The sequence below is a fragment of the Galeopterus variegatus genome, unplaced genomic scaffold (assembly GCF_000696425.1).
Source record: "Galeopterus variegatus unplaced genomic scaffold, G_variegatus-3.0.2 Scaffold6386, whole genome shotgun sequence".
Lineage (NCBI taxonomy): Eukaryota > Metazoa > Chordata > Mammalia > Dermoptera > Cynocephalidae > Galeopterus > Galeopterus variegatus.
In genome coordinates, this window is record NW_007732497.1 from 110,445 (window position 1) to 130,077 (window position 19,633).

The 19,633-nt window shown below is 44.1% G+C and overlaps 1 protein-coding gene across 1 annotated transcript in view; it reads left to right on the forward strand.

Moving 5' to 3' along the window:
- Window positions 1-19,628, forward strand: part of LOC103606224 (rabphilin-3A-like) — a gene marked incomplete at its 3' end in the record, with an annotated part of 47,915 nt that extends 28,287 nt beyond the window's left edge. The window contains exons 4-12 of the mRNA XM_008590815.1: window positions 5,148-5,277; window positions 6,546-6,632; window positions 8,424-8,589; window positions 9,784-9,822; window positions 9,922-10,074; window positions 14,797-14,883; window positions 15,412-15,474; window positions 17,326-17,405; window positions 19,530-19,628. Coding sequence (XP_008589037.1) covers window positions 5,148-5,277; window positions 6,546-6,632; window positions 8,424-8,589; window positions 9,784-9,822; window positions 9,922-10,074; window positions 14,797-14,883; window positions 15,412-15,474; window positions 17,326-17,405; window positions 19,530-19,628 — 904 coding nt within the window. The remainder of the gene's footprint in view (window positions 1-5,147; window positions 5,278-6,545; window positions 6,633-8,423; window positions 8,590-9,783; window positions 9,823-9,921; window positions 10,075-14,796; window positions 14,884-15,411; window positions 15,475-17,325; window positions 17,406-19,529) is intronic.
- Window positions 19,629-19,633: the final 5 nt, after the last annotated feature.

A 19,633-nucleotide genomic window follows, 5' to 3' on the forward strand; every position in this document is an offset into this window, starting at 1 on the left:
TGCTGAACCATATGGTAGACCTATCTGTAGTTGTTTGAGGAAACTCCATACATTTTCCATAGTGGCTGTACCAATTTACAGTCCCACCGTCAGTGTAGGAGAATTCTCCTTTCTCTGCATCATTGCCAGCATTTGTTATTCTCTGTCTTTTTGATAATAGCCAGATCGGAGTGAGACAATATCTTAATGTGGTTTTGATTTGCATTTCCCTGACATTTAGTAACGCTGAGCATTTTTTCATGTGTCTGTTGGCAATTTGTATGTCTTCCTTTGAGAAATGCCTATTCAACTCCTTTGCCCGTTTATTAATCAGATTACTTGTTTTTTTACAAAGTTGTTTGAGTTCCTTGTATATTCTGGATATTAATCTCTTGTCAGATGCATGGTTTGCAAATATTTTCTCCCATTCTATAGGTTGTATTTTCACTCTGTTAATTGTTTCTTTTGCTGTGCAGAAGCTTTTTAGTTTGATATAATCCCATTTGTTTAATTTCGCTTTTTTTGTCTATGCTTTTGGGGTCTTATTAATAAAGTCTTTGCCCCATCCTACTTTCTGAAGTGTTTTCCCTATGTTTTCTTTTAGGAGATTTATAGTTTTATACATTGAAAAAATCCATTTTGAGTTGATTTTTGTGTATGGTGAGAGGTACAGGTCTAGTTTCTTTCTTGTACATATAGATGACCCATTTTCCCAGCACCACTTATTGAAGAGACGGTCTTTTTCCCCATTGTATGTTCTTGGTGCCTTTGTCAGAGATCAGTTGGCTGTAAGCATATGGGTTGATTTCTGGGTTCTCTATCCTGTTCCATTGGTCCAAGTGTGTTTTTATGCCAGTACCAGGAACTTTGTAGTATAATTTGATATTTTGGTTACTATAGCTTTACAGTATCATTTTAATTCAGGTAGTATAATGCCTCCAGCTTTATTTATTTATTTATTTATTCTCAGGATTACTTTGGCTCTTTGGGGTCTTCTGTTGTTCCATATGAATGTTAAGATTGTTTTTTTCTGTTTCTGTGAAGAATGTCATTAATATTTTGATGGGGATTGAATCTGTAGATTGCTTTGGATTTGTAGATTGAATTTGTAGATTTTCACAGTGTTGATCCTTCTTTTTTTTTTTTTTTTTTTCNTGCTGAACCATATGGTAGACCTATCTGTAGTTGTTTGAGGAAACTCCATACATTTTCCATAATGGCTGTACCAATTTACAGTCCCACCGTCAGTGTAGGAGAATTCTCCTTTCTCTGCGTCATTGTCAGCATTTGTTATTCTCTGTCTTTTTGATCATAGCCAGACTGGAGAGAGACAATATCTTAATGTGGTTTTGATTTACATTTCCCTGACATTTAGTAATGCTGAGCATTTTTTCATATGTCTGTTGGCAATTTGTATGTCTTCCTTTGAGAAATGCCTATTCAACTCCTTTGCCCATTTATTAATCAGGTAACTTGGTTTTTTACTGTTAAGTTGTTTGAGTTCCTTGTATATTCTGGATATTAATCTCTTGTCAGATGCATGGTATGCAAATATTTTCTCCCATTCTGTAGGTTGTATTTTCACTCTGTTAATTGTTTCTTTTTCTGTGCAGAAGCTTTTTAGTTTGGTATAATCCCATTTGTTTATTTTTGCTTTTGTTGTCTATGCTTTTGGGGTCTTACTAATAAAGTCTTTGCCCCATCCTGCTTTCTGAAGTGTTTCCCCTATGTTTTCTTTTAGGAGTTTTATAGTTTTATACATTGAAAAATCCATTTTGAGTTGATTTTTGTGTATGGTGAGAGGTACAGGTCTAGTTTCTTTCTTGTACATATAGATGACCCGTTTTCCCAGCACCACTTATTGAAGAGATGGTCTTTTTCCCCATTGTATGTTCTTGGTGCCTTTGTCAGAGATCAATTGGCTATAAGCATATGAGTTGATTTCTGGGTTCTCTATCCTGTTCCATTGGTCCAAGTGTGTTTTTATGCCAGTACCAGGAACTTTGTAGTATAATTTGATATTTTGGTTACTATAGCTTTACAGTATCATTTTAATTCAGGTAGTATAATGCCTCCAGCTTTATTTATTTATTTATTTATTTATTTATTTATTTATTTATTTATTTATTTATTTATTTATTCTCAGGATTACTTTGGCTCTTTGGGGTCTTCTGTTGTTCCATATGAATGTTAAGATTGTTTTTTTCTGTTTCTGTGAAGAATGTCATTAGTATTTTGATGGGGATTGAATCTGTAGATTGCTTTGGATTTGTAGATTGAATTTGTAGATTTTCACAGTGTTAATCCTTCCAATCCAAGAGCATGGAGTGTCTTTCCATGTTTTTGTGTCTTCTTTAATTACTTTCAGTAGCAATTTGTAATTCTTGTACAGATCTTTCACCTCCTTGGTTAAATTTATTCCTAGGTATTTAATTAATTAATTAATTTATTTATTTTGGTGACTACTGTAAATGAGCTAGCTTTCTTGATTTCTTTTTCTGCTAGTTCATTGTTGGAGTATTAAAATGCTACTGATTTTTGCATGTTTATTTTGTATCTACAACTTTACTGAAATCGTTTATCAGCTCCAAGAGTTTTTTGATAGTCTTTAAGGTTTTCTGTATATAGGATCACATCATCTGCATGGGTATTTTTTTTAATGCTGCATGATTGACAGGCAGTGAGGGTTAAAGCATCTCCTGTATGCACATAGGGTGCGTCTGCCAAGACTGGTAAAAACAAGTATTTCTTCTGGGGTGAAAATGCTGAATGTTTCATCACCAGGATAAAGACCCATTTGTGACTCACAGTTTTCTATGACACAATTTTGAGTTAGCTTCCTGCAAAGCCAAGTTTAAAATCTTTGGCTGTGGGGTCTTCTGTGTTGTGGCTCTAGCATTTGGGGTTAGAGAGGGTATCTAATGGTCAGGCTGCAAAAATCTCCCTGCTCATTTCCAATTCCCAGGTGGAGAAGGAAGGTCTGCCTGTCCCCACCCCACATTCATCCTCTTTATTGGTCTGTACTGAATTCACAAATAACAAGGATTTCCACACCGTTTGCTGCCACTGACAGAAGCTAACGAGAACTATGGGGCCTTTTGGCATTTAGGATTGAATTGGTGGGAGGAGTGGGCATTACAGTATGGATTTGCAAGCAGTGGGCGAATCCACAGCCTCGATTTTCCAACAAGAGGCAGAAAAACCTTGAAAGTTTTCTTAACAAAGCACACTGCAGTTTAGAACTGGATCAGCTGTCCCATGTTCTCTTCCTGAGCTGCACTGGCAAAGCTTGACATGAGTCAGGAGGCCACCGGGGCTTCGTGGAAAGTGAAGATGATTTACTGCAGCAGAGAACTAGATTCTAGCCCTCGCAGAGTGATCCACACAAGCCTGTCACCCCTGTCAGTGCTTTGGGACTCCCAATTGTAGAGTGAAAGCAAAATCTAACTATTTTCTGGCCATGGCAGTGGATGAAGGAGAAGAGAGGTGGGAACAAGATTTTGGACAAGAAAAATGTCACCATTCAATTACCATCCCCCGCTTCTATTATCCTACTTCATTATCTCTTAATATTTTATAATTCTATAGCACTGAAAGGCATCATGAAGTTTATCTGCTTCAGTCAATTTCAAACTTGTTTTAAACCCTGGAACCAACTTTCCAAAGGAAATCTAAATTCAACAGCCCAAACAAACAAAAGAGATAAATGCAAACGTGCACCGGATGAGATGGGGTGTGACGGCCCTCAGATTCTCTCCCTTCCTGCCATCACAGTGGATGGCCCCTGAACTGCCTCTGTGGAACCCCTGGGGTGCCATGAAGCATGGTTTGACAACCACTGATGTAACCCAATGGCCTCCTGTATTCCAGATGAGAAAACTGATCTGGAAGCCCGGAGAGGCAAAAATCAGGGATAAGCCAGATTTCTCGACCATATGTTGAGGGTTCTTTAGTGCAATACGATAGTGACGCAGCTGGTGTGTATCTTGTCTCAACTCAGGGAAGTGAGAGGCAGACAGGACAGAACCAGCTGGGGTGACTACACATGTGCAACTTGGTACTTGCCAATGACTGAGGGTCCCTTGGGGTGGGAAAGGCAGGGGAATCGGGCAGGATGGAAATTGGACTGACCAAGAGGATCCCCATGGCTCTGCCTGGCACGTGGCTGTGTGTGCAGTAGCATGGTATAGCAGTTAAGAGCAGGGACTCGGGAGCCGGACCACCTTACCTGGGTCTGAATCCCAGCTTTCACCACTTCTTAGCTGTGTGACTTGGGTAAATCACTTAACTTCTCTGTGCCTCAGTTTCCTCATTCAGTAAATGGAAATAGGAATAGTTCTTAGCTTCTAGGGCAGCTAGAAGGAGTCATTAATAAAATCCATGTGGAATGCATATCTCTGTGCCTGGCACATAGTAAGTGTTCAATAAGCATCAGTTGTTATTAGTATAGGAGGTCTGAGACAATGGACTAGGGGTTTGCTCCTGGTTACTGCTTCCTCCCATCATCCTATAGAAATAATTTCTAGGAAAGACATGGGGGGAGGGGAATGAGAAAGAGCTGAGGAAGAGTGTGCTGCCTTTAGCTCTGCACCTCCTGCCTCCTTAAGCAGTTCTATCCAGTTTGGGTCACAATGGAGGCTCTGGAGCCTACAGGTGCTTTTGGCTCTTCAAGGAAGACCCCCAGGTTTCTGGTTTGAGCAAGTTAGTGTATGGTAGTGCCATCTCCTGAGAAATGGGAGCAGGTTTGCTGGGGATGGGGATGGAGAGCAGCCAGGATGAACAGTTCAGTTTGAAAGTGTAAGTTTAGATACCTGTGAAGATATCCAAGTGCAGATGTCATGTAGACAATTAGATAAACAGATCTGGAGCTCAGAAGGCAGTTTCCTTGGAGGAGGTGACATGAGATAGAAAGGACTAGATAAGGTTTTTAGTCTTAAGTCAGCAGAATAGATGGACTTTAAGGGGTATGGGAAGAGGTATTTGATGTTCTGAGAATGTATTAGAATTTCATGTGCATGTGCCTTTTTCCGGGGAAGAGTCCACAGCTATTATCAGATACTCAAGGGCCTATGACTCAGAGAAGGTAAAGATCATCAGCCTGGCACTGTGGGATATGCTGGTGGTCCCAGATATATAAGGTCCTTATTATACCCTGTCTCTGCTTCCAGGCGCCTGGTGGACCGCCTGGAGAACATGAGGAAGAATGTGGCTGGGGATGGGGTGAACCGCTGCATACTGTGTGGAGAACAGCTGGGGATGCTGGGCTCCACCTGTGTAGTGTGTGAGGACTGTAAAAAGGTACCATCACCCTCCTCTCCCTCCTTCCCTTCTCAGCACCTGCAGAGGGGTTGGGCTCCAGTTTTGAGAGGCCCTGGGTCTTAGGGATGGAGCTTGGATCCTGAAGGTTAGTTGCCAGGATATAATTCTTTCTGGGATGCTCCCATGCCCAACTGTATTCCAAGGTAACCCCAATCCTGATCTTCCCCTGGAAGTTACTCTGATACCTCTGTCCCCTTAGAGCTGAGCTCCATCCAGGATTAACTTGGGAGCTTGGGGTAGAACATGAGCTTTGTTAAAGCCTGTGAGTATCCTGCTTGTGGCTTAGAAAGTTATATGTCCATCTAAAGAGCATGCTGGGCACATGTATACATGTGTGTATATGTGGGATGTTTTAGCATTCTCTTACCTGGGGATGGTACAAGAGACTTAAAAAGCCTCTAATTAGAATTGGAGAAATTAGAACCATTGGGCTTCAAGAGCATTCATTCATGAAGAGGAGTCTTTCTGTGCTCTCTTCACCCTTCCCCCTCTCCTTAAACTCTCTGCACTTGACAATTCCAGGGCAGAGATATAACCATCTTTGTGTCTCCCTGATTCCAAAGAAAGGAATTAAGGTGAACAATCCAGCTAGAGACATCCCTAATGTCACATGGCATCTCCTGCTTGGTGTCCCATTTGGCAATTTAGAATGGAATATTGGGGAAGGTGTATCTATTCTGACAAACCTGTCTGCTGCAGTCAACCATATAGTGGGAATTTTGTGAACTATCAGGCTTTCCTATTTCTCTTGACTGCCAGGAAACTCAGCCAAAAGTATAATGTTCCATCACACAGTCATGACACTTACTCAGATAACTTCCTTGTCCCTGGGGAGTTGAACTTCTCATCATAGTCTAGGTTGTCTCACATCCATTTGGGAAAGAAAGAAGAAATAAATTAATAAACAAAATGGATGGGTATATGGCCTTTCCTCTTTAAAAGTTATGTCCACGATCTCCCCTGTGTGAATGTTGAAAACTCTGACTGCACAGGAACTCTTGGAGAATTCCTTCATCTAGTGCTTGGAAATGACTTAAGTTCTTGTTATTGGAAATAAAACTCAAATTGGAACTCTATCCTAACTGCCCTAGCTCCTGGAAGGAAGTGTGAGGAAAGGAGAGTTCTGGTTCTTTGCATCCACCAGGAGAGAAAGGAGGTCCATTGCCACCCTTCCAGACCCTTCTCCCAATCCCTGTCAGCTCAGAGCATGGCTCACCCAAGTGTGCATTGGCCTGTTTTGTCCCCAGAATGTCTGCACCAAGTGTGGCGTGGAGACCTCCAATAACCGCCCGCATTCTGTGTGGCTCTGCAAAATCTGCATCGAGCAGAGAGAGGTGAGTGACCTGGTCCCATCTGGCTGCTGGAATGCCCTCCCTTCTTTGCCAGCTCCCTTTTCTTCCCTGGAATCAGGGAAACAGGGTGCACTTGGAGGCTGGGGGTCCTGATCGGGTTTTAGATTTTAAGGGTTGGTATGAAAGGAAACAGCTTAGCTGTGAACACTGGCAGAGGACCTCTGAGTGTTTCAATGAATTTCTTTTCTCCTCCTCTGCTTCTGTGACTTTTCTCTTCCTCCTCTCCCTCCCTTCTTCCCTCTTTCTTCATTGCCCTCTGGACTCCATTTTTCCCTCGTCCCCATTTCTCTCCTTCTGGGTCTTCCTCTCCCACTGTCTTTTCTTTCTCTTTCCCTCTATTCCACTTTTGTCTCCATTTTTCCCCCTTCCCTCATGCTCCCTGTCACTTGGGCTCTTTTCTTCCCTTGTGTTTACTGCCTTCTCGTCCGTCTAACTCTTTCTCTCTGTGTCTCATTCTCTTCATGCTCCCACTTTTGTCTCCATTTTTCCCCTTCCCTCATGCTCCCTGTCATTTGGGCTCTTTTCTTCCATTGTGTTTACTGCCTTCTCGTCCGTCTAACTCTTTCTCTCTGTGTCTCATTCTCTTCATGCTTTTTTCTCTGCACTGTCTTTCTCTTCATGTTGTCTCTGTTTCTTTCTCCCATGGAATCCTTCTCTTCCCTGGCCCTGCTTTTTATTAACCATTTTATCTCAATTAAGTACTTTCTCCTTCTCCTGCTTTCTTCCTTACTCACCTCCTGCCGCAGATTTCTGCCTTTGAGGTTACCCATTTAATCTCAATTAAATACTTTCTCCTTCTCCTGCTTTCTTCCTTACTCACCTCCTGCCGCAGATTTCTGCCTTTGAGACTATGACTCAATGACCATGTTCTCCTCAGTATCAGTCAGGTTTCCGGCAGAAAACAGTTGACACACTGCAAAAGGGTAATCAAGAGTTTGATAAAAGGTGTTATTTACAAAGGTCTGGGCAGAGCTAAATGAAATCAGCAAGGGTTGGTGAAGCACCCAGCACCAGCGATGGCAGGATTGCTGCTACCACTCTTAGGACTGAAGGGATGGAGAAAGGAGCAGTTGCCAGACTGGAAGTTGGGTGAAGCCTCACAGGAATGCAGTCCTGTCCAACTAGCAGAGAGAGATCCAAGGAAATAAATGCCACAACCTCACTCTCCTCTTTGCTGCAAACTCCTCTGGTGTTCTTCTTGAACAACTAAACCTGAAGACAGAGTCAAGGAAGTCCAGTTATCACAGTGCATATTGTTCATCCTCCTGCAGCACAGATCAGGGTGGAGGACAGTGGAGAATGGATCTGATGGGGCAGTGGAAGATATTCAGAACACCATCCTAGGTGTGCTTCCCTGTTCTAACCCATAGGGCCAGGAAGAAGGCAAGAAGGTTTTGGGGACGTTGTAGGTAAATCACCCTCTTTAAAACAACCAGTGTAGCAGAAGGCATGCCACATATGAGAGTTGGAGGAGTTAGTATCGAGTCCTTGTTCTTCCACTCTCTGACTGTATTGGATCAGTCCTTAACATTTCTGATATTTATAACATTCTCCATTAGTAAAATAGGCATATTCAGGCCCTTTCTATTGAGTTTTCAGGGCTGTTGTGTGGAGTAAATATGGACTGTGCAAGGCTGTGTACTGGTAATAAAAGTGTGCTGGCTGTGGTGTCAGTGTGCTGAGGGCATGGAGCAAAGATAAAAATTAGCATTCATGAAGACAGTAGCAATGCTGCACAGCTACCATGACTTCAACCCCTACCTCTCCTCCCAGGTGTGGAAGCGTTCTGGAGCATGGTTCTTCAAGGGCTTCCCCAAACAGGTCCTCCCACAGCCTATGCCTATAAAGAAGACCAAGCCCCAGCAGCTTGTCAGCGAGCCTGCTGCCCCTGAGCAGCCTGCTTCGGAGCCCAAGCACACTGCCCGGCCTCCAGCTCGAGGTAGGACACAACACATTCTCCTTTCAGGACCAAGGACAGATCTTGGCTAACCGGTCTGCCTGGAGAATGTATTGACATCATGTCTGTTTCTATTCAGTTTACGGATACTCACCCTCTGGACTTGGGTCTAGGATTCCTATGTTCCCTTCGCAGTTCACCATAAACCCTCATCAAGAGGGCAATATAGGGAACTCTCCAGCAATTCCAAGTTGCCAATAGACTTTTTTTCATCCCTGATGGAATATTTAGAAGTACAACAGAGGTGGAAATTAAAATTAGGAACTGAGAGAGACTCCTACCACCAAAATAAACACTGGAGCCTGAGGGTATTTGGGGCTTGCTGAGAAGGCCTTCCTGGTATTTCTTCTATCAGCCATGAGCAAATCTGAAATTGAGCTAATTAAAAGTGAAAGATGAATAGAAAGAAAATTTTAGTAAAAGAAAATTACCACTGCTATTGTTTCTATAACTATTATCCAAGTATTATTATTAATTATTAAAATGATTTTTTAAAGGGAGATGGAAAACAATATAAAGGAAAAAACAAACAACCACAATAAAAACACACTTTAGTTGGATGAGGCTGCTAGAACTGACCAGATAAAGCCCTTGCAAAAATTTCAATTAACACTAAGTGATAAAATCTGGTCTGAATGACATTTCCAGAGCTGAGTGCAGGCAATGCTTCTGAAAGGAAGGTTAGAGTTGAATGTCTCAAAAATTGAAGCATCCAACAGTGTCTCCTGTAAGACAACTTCTCGAGGTACCCAACACAGTGCCTGGCACCCAGAAGGCATGCAACAAATGCCTTCTTCCTGATAAGGCACAAGCAATTCCTACTTTTTTCAGAGATGGACAAACTGTCAATATACACTGCATCCCTGAAGAGTCCTTAGTTTCCACTCTTAGAGCATTCTTCTTCCTGGTTAAGCATTACTCCCGCTAGGCTGAGAAGACTGTAGGGTATATTATTTTTTAAGCTTTTGTATGCTCCTATGTGTTTGAGCATGCGAGGGAAATAATATTAATGAAATTATAAACAGGAACTAGATCAGAGGGAAGGTTGGGAGGGAGACTTTCTATTTTTAAGAAGTGTTTTGGGAGTGGTAGATGAGCCCCTTTGTGGGCCTCTTATGTAATGGCTCTCCAGGCACCAGGAAACCAGTGTTCCTCATCATTTTTCTCTGTCTCCAGGTGACACTGAAGACAGGAGGGGCCCAGGTCAGAAGACAGGTGGGTTCTGCTGACTCTGTCTTAAACTTTGGGACAGGAGTCCTTTCACCTCGTTCCCTCATTGCCCTTTCTCCACTCAATTGATGCTTCTCCTTCCAGGTGCTGACCTGGCCTCTGCTCCTGGGCGAGGAAACTATGGGCCTCCTGTGCGCAGGGCCTCTGAGGCGCGCATGAGCTCATCTAGCCGGGACTCAGAGAGCTGGGACCACGGCCACGGTGGGGGTGCAGGAGACTCCAGCCGGAGCCCAGGAGGTGAGACAGATGGACAAACCCAGAGGCTTATCTGGATGAGGAGAATCAGAAAGAATGAGGAGGACAGTATTTTTATTCATTCTGTATTTATTGAGCACCTATTGTGTGCCATTTTCTATTCTAGATGCTGGTGATAGTTTATGGTAGAGGAAGGACAGGATTCAGAAATAATTCTGGCTCCAGACATCCATAATTTTGATCATGCAATTTTTATTTTGTTTTATTTTATTTTTTGGTGCTAATGCCATATGTAAGAAAAACGTGAATTTTTGCCCTCCTTCCCAAAAAATCCCTGGGGGAAAATGCCCCTTGGCTTTGAGTGAGGTTAAGGACAACTCACTGTCAAAGATCCATCCAAGTCCTTTCTTTCCTTAGCAAGTCATCTCTGCTGTAAAGATGGAGAGGGTCATCATGGCCCAGATGTGACTGACAGGTACTTTTATTGGGTACCCAGTACCTCTGGTCTCACTCATGGTGGATTTTTTTGGCAAGAGTGCTCACTGGGGAGAGTCCTTGATCCCTGGACCTTGAAGGCAATGTCTACTGTGGTAGGGATATCTGTGTTCCGTAACCCCTTGTGTGAGACCTCACTAAAGCTTCATTTCTTCTGTAGTGAGGGGCTGAGTCTGGGTCTAAGTCAGGTTGACTGAATATTTAGGTCCCATGTTGACCTCTGGCCTTCTCTTCCTGAATTATGGGTTTGTGGCTTGGCACCTCAGTTCCTCTTCAGGGCAGCAGCAGAGCTGGGCACATACCTTGTGCTTCATCTGCTGCCCAGACTCCCTAGTGAACCCACGGTTCAGATGGACAGAGAAAGATGAATTTCTCAGATATGCAACATCATAGAATATTTACTGAGTGCTTACTATGCATCAGATACTGTCCCACATATATTAACTTATTTAATTCACATGTATTACCTTATTTAATCTTTGCCACAACCCCAAAATCCACATATGAGACTTTTATTTTTCCCATTTTACAGAGGGAGAACCTGAGGCTCAGAGAGGTGAAGTCACTTCCAACACAAAGACTGTACTTTTTGTCTTTCTCTTCCAGAGGCGAAGTTTTTATTGGCAATGCTTTTTTTTTTCCTTTTTGTCTTTTTTACTGACCGGCAACGGGATCGCAACCCTCGGTGTTGCGCCCACACCGCGCTCAGCCAGTGAGCGGGAACCGGTCTCCACATGGGATCCGAACCCTCGGCGGGAGCGCCACCGTGCTCCCAAGCAGCACACTCTCCATTGCGCCACCGGGCCGGCCCTGGCAATGCTTTTTAACATCTTTTTTATTGTTGTAAAACATAGGTAACATAAAATTTACCATTTTAACCATGTTTATTTGTACACTTCAGTGACATAAAGTACGTTTACCTTGTTTTCCAACCACACCACTATCTCCAGAACTTTTTCGTCATTCCAGACTGAAATTTTGTATCCATTAAACAACAGCTCCCCATTTTTCCCTCTTTCTGGCCCCTGGTAACCACTATTCTTTCTGTTTCTATGAATTTGACAATTCTATGTACCATGTACAAGTGAAATCTTACAATATTTGCCCTTTTGTGTCTGGCTTATTTCACTTAGCTTAATGTCTTCAGGGAGCATCCATATTGTAGCATGTGTCAGAATTTCCTTCCTTTGAAAGGTTGCGTAATATTCCATTGTTTGTATACCCCACATTTTGTCTATCCATTCATCTGTTGATGGGCATTTGGGTTGTTTCCACCTATTGTAAATAATGCTGTAGCGAGCATGGCACACAAATATCTGCTCAGGTCCCTGCATTCAATTCTTTTGAGTATATACCTAGAAATAGAATTGCTGGATCATATGATGATTCTAAGTTTCATTTTCTGAGGAACCACCATATTGTTTTCCACGGGGGCTGCACCATTTTTACATTTCCACCAATAATGCACAAGGTTTCCAATTTCTCCAAATTCTTGCTAACACTTGTTATTTTCTAGGGTTTTTTCTTTATCTTTTTTTTTTTTTTTTTGGTTTTGAGTTTTGCTTTTTGTTTTGGGGGAGGGGATTGAGTTTTTTTAGTTTTTAATAATAGACATCCCAATGGGTGTGAAGTGGTATCTCATTGTGTTATTGTAGTTTTGATTTGCATTTCCCTAATGATTAGTGATGTTGAGCATCTTTTCATGTGCTGATTGGCCATTTGTATATTTACCTTACAGAAATGTCTATTTGAGTCCTCTGCCCATTTTTTAAATTGAGTTCTTTGTTTTTTGCTCTTGAGTTGTAAGAGTTCTCCATATTCCTTATCAGATAAATAATTTACATATATTTTCTCCCATTCTATAGATTGTCTTTTCACTTTGTTATAGTGTCATTTCATGCACAGAAGTTTTTAATTTTGATGAAATCCAATTTATTATATTTATTTTTTTGCTGCCTGTGCTTTTAGTGTTTTATCTAAGAAACTATTGCCAAATCTAAGATCATAAATATTTTTTTCTATAGTTTTATAGTGTTAGCTCTTATAATTGGGTCTTTGATCCATTTTGGTTAATCTCTGCATATCAAATCCTGTGCTTTTACCTCTATATTATTTTGTCTCCCGAGGGAAAAAAATCACAGGACATCTCTGACCCAGATTTGGATTCTCTGTCCCTCAAGACTCCTTTTTTCTATAGTTTTATAGTGTTAGCTCTTATATTTGGGTCTTTGATCCATTTTGGTTAATTTCTGCATATCAAATCCTGTGCTTTTACCTCTATATTATTTTGTCTCCTGAGGGAAAAAAATCACAGGACATCTCTGACCCAGATTTGGATTCTCTGTCCCTCAAGACTCCATGTAAATATTTCCCTTTTCTAGGAAACTTCCAGTATCCACCTGCCCCACCTTGAGTTGAGTTAATTGCTCCCTCCTCTGAGTTCCCAGAGCAGTGAGATGCAGCCCTCATGCAGCGCTTATCACCATCTACAACATATTATAGCCTGAATCTCTCTTTCTGGTCTAATGCCAGGGACATGTCTTTCTCTATTAATTTGTTATATTTCAAAATATTTATTGAGTATCCACCATAATTTTAGCTCTTCCTCTTCATTTTTCAGCCTATACTAAGATTTCTGGTTCATTACAGGCTCTCAAGCGTTTGCAGATTTGAAGTAATGGTTAATATTAATAGCAACGAAAGTTTATTGAGTACCCACTCTGAGCCAGGCATGTGAATAAACCCTTTTCATGTGTTATTTCATCTAATTCCATCAACACTTTGGTATAGGTACTATTAAAATTATCCTCAGTTAATAAGCAAGGCAAAGAAAGACCAGCAAAAACAACTTGCCTGAGTCACGTGAAATTGATAGCAGAGCTGGTAACTGAAACCAGGCATTCGAACCCAGGTAACTCCTGGCTGGTCTGCTGTAACTTCCATTGGAAGGGCTGAGAGCAGCTCAGTGGAACTAATTCCCAGTAAAACTTCCTTGTTCCAGGGCTTAATCCTGGAATCTCAGGGTCCACCCTCACAAAGAACAGAAACTCAGAGGTTCTCTGAGTTAGGGCCATGATCATTCTCTGCTTGCACACTCTCTATAATGGGGAACTCACTACCTCATGGAGCAGCCTGTTCTATTGTTGATGAGCACCAATGTCAATTATACATTTCTCATTCAACAGGTACTTATTAAACATCTACTACATCCCAAGCCTGGTATTAAGCAATCAACAAGTCCTACCTTTAGGAGCTCACAGTCAAAAGTGGCAAAGTTTAAGCATCTGTCCAGCAGAAAGATCTAAATTCAGGAAAGGTGGGATCCAGCCCAGTGAGGTAGGAGAGAGCAGGGCTTTCTTCCCAGAACATCACACCTTCTGGGCACCAGGAACTGCTGTGTACATTGTCCCACTCAATTCCCCAGCAGCTCTGAGGGAAGCGGTAGCAGCTAAGGGTCTCAAGCACAGACTCTAGAGACCAACAGCCTGAGTCCAAACAAAGCCAAGAGACATTGGGTGAGCTCCTTAACCCCCTGTGCCTCAGTTCCCCATCCTCATTTTGGAGATAATAAGGCATGAACCTCATGGGGTTGTTAGTGTAGAGATAAAATCAGTACTTATATTTAATGTCTCTGGCACATGGCAAGCTCCAAATAAATATTTTCTCATTATTACTATGAGGTGGGTAGAATTGCTGTCTCCATGAGACATTCGAGGATCAGAGAGAGTGAGTGACCAGCCCAATGTCACACAGCTTGTAAAGGAAAAAGCTGGAATGCAAAGCTAAGTCCATGTGAAGATATAGATTATTTTAATAATGATAATATACCTGTATTATCAACATCTGACATGTGTTGAGTGTTTACTACAGGCCAAGCACTGTTCTGATACTTTGCCTATACTGTATCATTGATATTTTAATCACAAGCCTAGGAGGCAGTATGATTCCCATTTAACAGATGAGGAAACTGAGGCCCAGAGAGAATAGGTGACTTGTGCCAGGTCACACAGGCAGAAGCAGGATCACAGAACCAGTGCTTTTTAACAACCATGCTGCTGCTGTGATTGCTTAGAATGGCCTGGGTATTGAAAGGAGAGAACACACCTTGAAGGGAGGAGAAGAGGGTTGGAAAGAATTGGGGGGGTGGGGTGGGGGTGCCACCTTCGTAGAAATCCAGGGGGCTTTGCCTCACGTGGGCTGAACGGTCCCAAGCTGCTTCTTGCTGTGTGTGTGTGACATCATGGCTGTTTTCTTTTCTTTCCCCTGCAGGTTTGAGACGGGCCAACTCAGTCCAGGCCTCCAGACCTGCCCCGGCCTCGATGCAGAGCCCAGCACCTCCTCAGCCTGGGCAGCCAGGTACCTACCACTCACCTGCCCACCTTCCCAGGCCATCACTCAGTTGTGACCCCAATACCTGTCCCCTCTTGCTTGCAGAGCCCACTCTGTGACCCCAATACCTGCCCCCTCTTGCTTGCAGAGCCCACTGTACTTTCTGTAAAGCTGCAGCCACTAAATCCTAAGCTCTTCTAAGAACATTAGAAGGCTGCTGTGTGGGGGTATGGGGGGTGAAAATAGGAGGCGGAACATCTTACCTACCTAGTGCAAGAAGCGACAGTGCTCTATTCATCAGGGTTTCCTACCTCCGGTGTCACCATCCTCACTTGACAGAGGAGGAGGAAGCTGAAGCTCAGAAGTTCCCCAAGTGCTGGGTCTTGGACCCAGGCTTTTCTGATCCCCCGATCCCTCAGTGGGACTGTTCCTGAAGCCCTGGTTATCTCTGCTGCTGGGCTTGTGTCCACACCTGTGGATTGAGGGGGGAGAGGCAGACACCCAAATGACACTGCCCCCTCTGCTACATCCTCTTTCTCTCTTCTCCACACTCAGGGCCCTTGGGAGGCAGCAGACCCAGTCCTGGGCCAGTGGGACGTTTTCCAGATCAGAGACCAGGTAAGTGTTCATTTTCTCCTGGGCCCTTGCCCTCCCAAGTGGCCACTTCTCTCCCAACAGAGGGCCAGGGGCTGCCAGATCCTGGCTCAGTCTGTACCCTGAGACCAATCTGATGAGGTCAAAGCAGCCCCCCTCAATCCAAAACTCTGGATAGTCCATACCAAGATTAGATGGAAAATGCCAACACATATGGTGGTTAAGAGCACAGACTGCCTGGGTTCAAATCCCTGCTCTTCCTCTTCCTAGGTGTGTGACCCTAGGCAGGGAGCAGCAGGGGAGATCTGGGGTGGCTTTTGTGAGTTGGACAGAGGCAGGACTGGCAAGTGCCCAGACCCACTATGTATTGGGAGGTAGGGAGTGTTCCAAGAGATTCTGGTCAGGTGGAGAGACCAGACCCACACAGAAGAAAGGGACCAAAGGCTGTGTGACCAGTGGCATGGCCTTGGCTGGTCATGTCATCTCTCCTTATTGAAAAATGAGAAGCAGAACACTATCTCCCACACAGGATGAGGAGCAGGTGAACTGAGATACCTCCTGGGAAGGTGCTTCGTAAATTGGAAGTCATTACATTGTTCTAATAGTGTAACAACAAGCAACACTTGCTGAACACTTCTTTCCTGCTGGGCACTATTCTGAGTGTGTTATGTGCATTCATTTGTTTAATCTTCCCAACAAGCCCGGGAATAGTTGCTTTTACTACTCCCATTTTACAGATAGGGAGATGAGTCTCTGAGAGGTTTAGGGACTTATCCAAGCTCACACAGCCAGTGAGTATAGGGGCTGGCAGTCAATTGCACAGTTGTAGCAGATCAGAGGCCAGACCTGGGTGAAACATCAGCCGTCTCCCCACGTTCCCTGTGCTCCCATACTATGGTTCATGGGTCTGCATTCTCAGGAAGAAGGAGTAGGGAGAGTCCCCCCACCTTGTCTGCCACGGGCTGTTTCTGCTCTGGACATGTACTGTGTCTATCCACTTCTCTGCCTTGCCTCATCCTGGCCTTTGTCCTGAAACAGTGTCCACTGCTCTTTCCATCTGCTTTAAATGGCCCCCTGACCTGCCAAGCATAGATGATCCCTCCCAGTGCCTGTTATTAGCTTATCCCAGTGGTTTATTACAAGCCTGTTTCCATTCTCATGTCTATAGTCCTCATGCACTTATCTCCAAGTTTGACAAGTATTTATTGAGCATGTACCAGGTGCCCCAAACTGTTCCAGGTACTGGGAATACCATGGCAAAAAGTAACAGGCAAGCTGGCTGATCTATTGGAGCTAACATTCATTCTAGTGTACAGAGACAGTTAACATACCAAAGAGTTCATTTCAAATAGAGACAGAGCACTGTGAAGGAATAAAATAGGTTGAGTGACTGTGAGGGTGGTTGTTTTAGATGGAGTGGTCAGGGAGGGCTTTTCTGAGGAGGTGACATTCGAGCTGAGATGTGGATAATAGGAAGGTGCCAGCCATGTGAGGATCTAGAGGGGGAACATTCCAGGCAGAGGGAACAGCAAATGCTAGGACTCATTTATTCCTTCAGCAAATAAGTGAGCACCTGTGCTGTGCACACTGGGGACACAGCAGTCAACATAGCCCCAACCCTTGCCTTTATTGGGCTGTCAATCTAACAGGGCAGGAAGTCACTAAGCAAGTGCACAAATGATTAGCTGATCACAGATGTGCTATGGGCTCTAAAAAGTGGAGGATCTACTAGGATCAGTTGTCCAGAATAAGGACCAAGACCTTTTCTCTTCTGTAGTCTCAATACATAGCCCAGACCACATAGTAAGTGCTCAAGAAATGTTTGTCGAATGACTGAATGAACATTCTCTTGGTTCCTGTCTCTTCCCCCTTCAGCCACCCTGGGAGCCCTGGAATTCAGCCTACTCTATGATCAGGACAACAGCTCCCTGCAGTGCACCATCATAAAGGCCAAGGTGGGTGAAGGGGCCAAGCCAGGGGACCTCTCAGGGTGCTCTGGCATTCCCAGAAGACTCAGGTGGGGATGGGTTACCAGGCCTGTCTCTTGTTGTTGCCATGTCTATCTGTGACAGTGACAGTGATGAGAAGAGGGCACTCATTAGCCTTGGTGAATTCCTTTGGGGGAGGTTTCCTCCAGGTATGGTCCCAGAAGGGGTTCACTTAGCAGCAGCCACCTCCTGGGAGTGGAGTCAGCCAAGCTTCAAGGGCAGAGCCACATCTGCCCAGGCTGGTCCTCAGTGTCTCTGGAGAGGACGTGGAGGTGCCGTCAGGAGGTGATGACAGCCTGGCTTGATCGCTGACATGGCCATGAAATAGCACCATCCCCAGGTCATCCTGGCTCCTTCTGCTGATGTGGCCATCAGGCTGGAGCAGCAGTCCAAGTTGAGGACCTGTTGTTGCAGATACAAGGACACTAATACGGCTTTTGGTGGCGAGGGGTGGGAGAAGCCACAGTACAGTCTCCAGGGGGAGGGAGCTGACTCAATTCCAGACCCTAAGGAAAGCTGGGTGAAGCCAGTGCAATGTCCCCAACCCCAAGTCTGGCCCATGTAAAAGAATAAGCAAGGACTCAGGAACCAGACTCCCTGGGTTCAGATACCAGCTCTGCCACTTTGTGGCTGTGTGATTTAGGGGAAGTTACTTAACCCCTCTGGTCTCAGTGTGTCTGTTTGTAAATTGGGGATAATAGTAGTGCTTCTCCCATGAGGATGGTTGTGGGTATTAAATGTAAGGTGGCCACATGTTCCAGTTTGCCCATGACAAGCTGTGTGATTTAGGGGAAGTTACTTAACCCCTCTGGTCTCAGTGTGTCTGTTTGTAAATTGGGGATAATAGTAGTGCTTCTTCCATGAGGATGGTTGTGGGTATTAAATGTAAGGTGGCCACATGTTCCAGTTTGCCCATGACAGTCCCCATCTGTGCCAGTTGCCTGGCTATAATAATTAAGAGTTCCTTCTTTCTCTCTGAAAATGTCTGAGTTTGGATGATAAATGAGGTATGAAATGGTTAACACAACTTCTAGATCAATAGATCCCTCTGCCAAGTCACTTCTACAGCAAGCATTTGTTAAGCACCTATCATGTATTGGCCACTGTGGAAAGCACTTAGATGCATTTAAACCTGCTGATAACACAGAGAGGTAAGTACATGTAATATCTTGTTTCATCTTCATAGAAATCTCTGAGGTAGGGAACCTTATTAGCCCCATGGTACAGATGGAGAAACTGAGGCTTAGAAAGTTAAATCTTAAGGACACACAGCTGGTAAAGGATGGAGCTGATCTTCACAGATGAGATCTCATTTAATCCTCCAGGAACTCCATGAAGCAGCAGCTGCTGTAAGCTCCATTGAACAAATGGGGAAACTGAGGCAAGGAGCTCACCGGACAAATTACACGACATTACTACTGTGAGAGAGAATTGTGGGAGCTCAGAGTTGGGACACTTGCCCCAGCCCAGGTGTGGAAAGATGGAAAGAGTGTCTGAGTCCCAGGAATTTTAAGGTTGTTTGTATTAACAAGCTCAACTTAATTCCTACCCCAGATTCCTTTCTCCACAGTGTCTTATCCGAGCCTCATCCCAGTCCTGTGAGGGGTGCCAGGCAGAGATTGTAATCCCCATGGATGGAGAAACCAAGGTCTAGAAGTGAGTGCAGGAGTTAGGGCCAGAACTCAGGAGTTTCCTCCTTCCCCCGCCTCTCCTTGTCCCCACCCTGACTATTCTGGGACATCTTATCCCATCTTAGTAATAACAATTCAACCTTGATGGAGTGCTTATTACGTGCCAGGTACTCTACAGGTGGGATCACATTTAAATTTCACCACCCAATGAAGCAAGTACTGTTCTCATCCCCATTTTACAGGTGAGGAAACTGAGGCTCACAGAGGTTAAGAAATTTGCCTAAGGTTACACAGCTAGGGAGTGACACATCTTTAAACCCTGTCTGCCCGATTCCAGTGCTCTTTGCACACAAAGTGGACCGACGGGTGGGGCAGATGCCAGGGGCTATGCCCATCACCTATGAAAGTTGAGCTCCAGGCTCTCCTGAGATCCTCACACCATTCCCTCCTTCTCTTGCAGGGACTGAAGCCCATGGATTCCAATGGCTTGGCAGATCCCTACGTTAAGCTGCACCTCCTGCCAGGAGCCAGCAAGGTACCATATGGCCTGGGCATCTCTGCAAG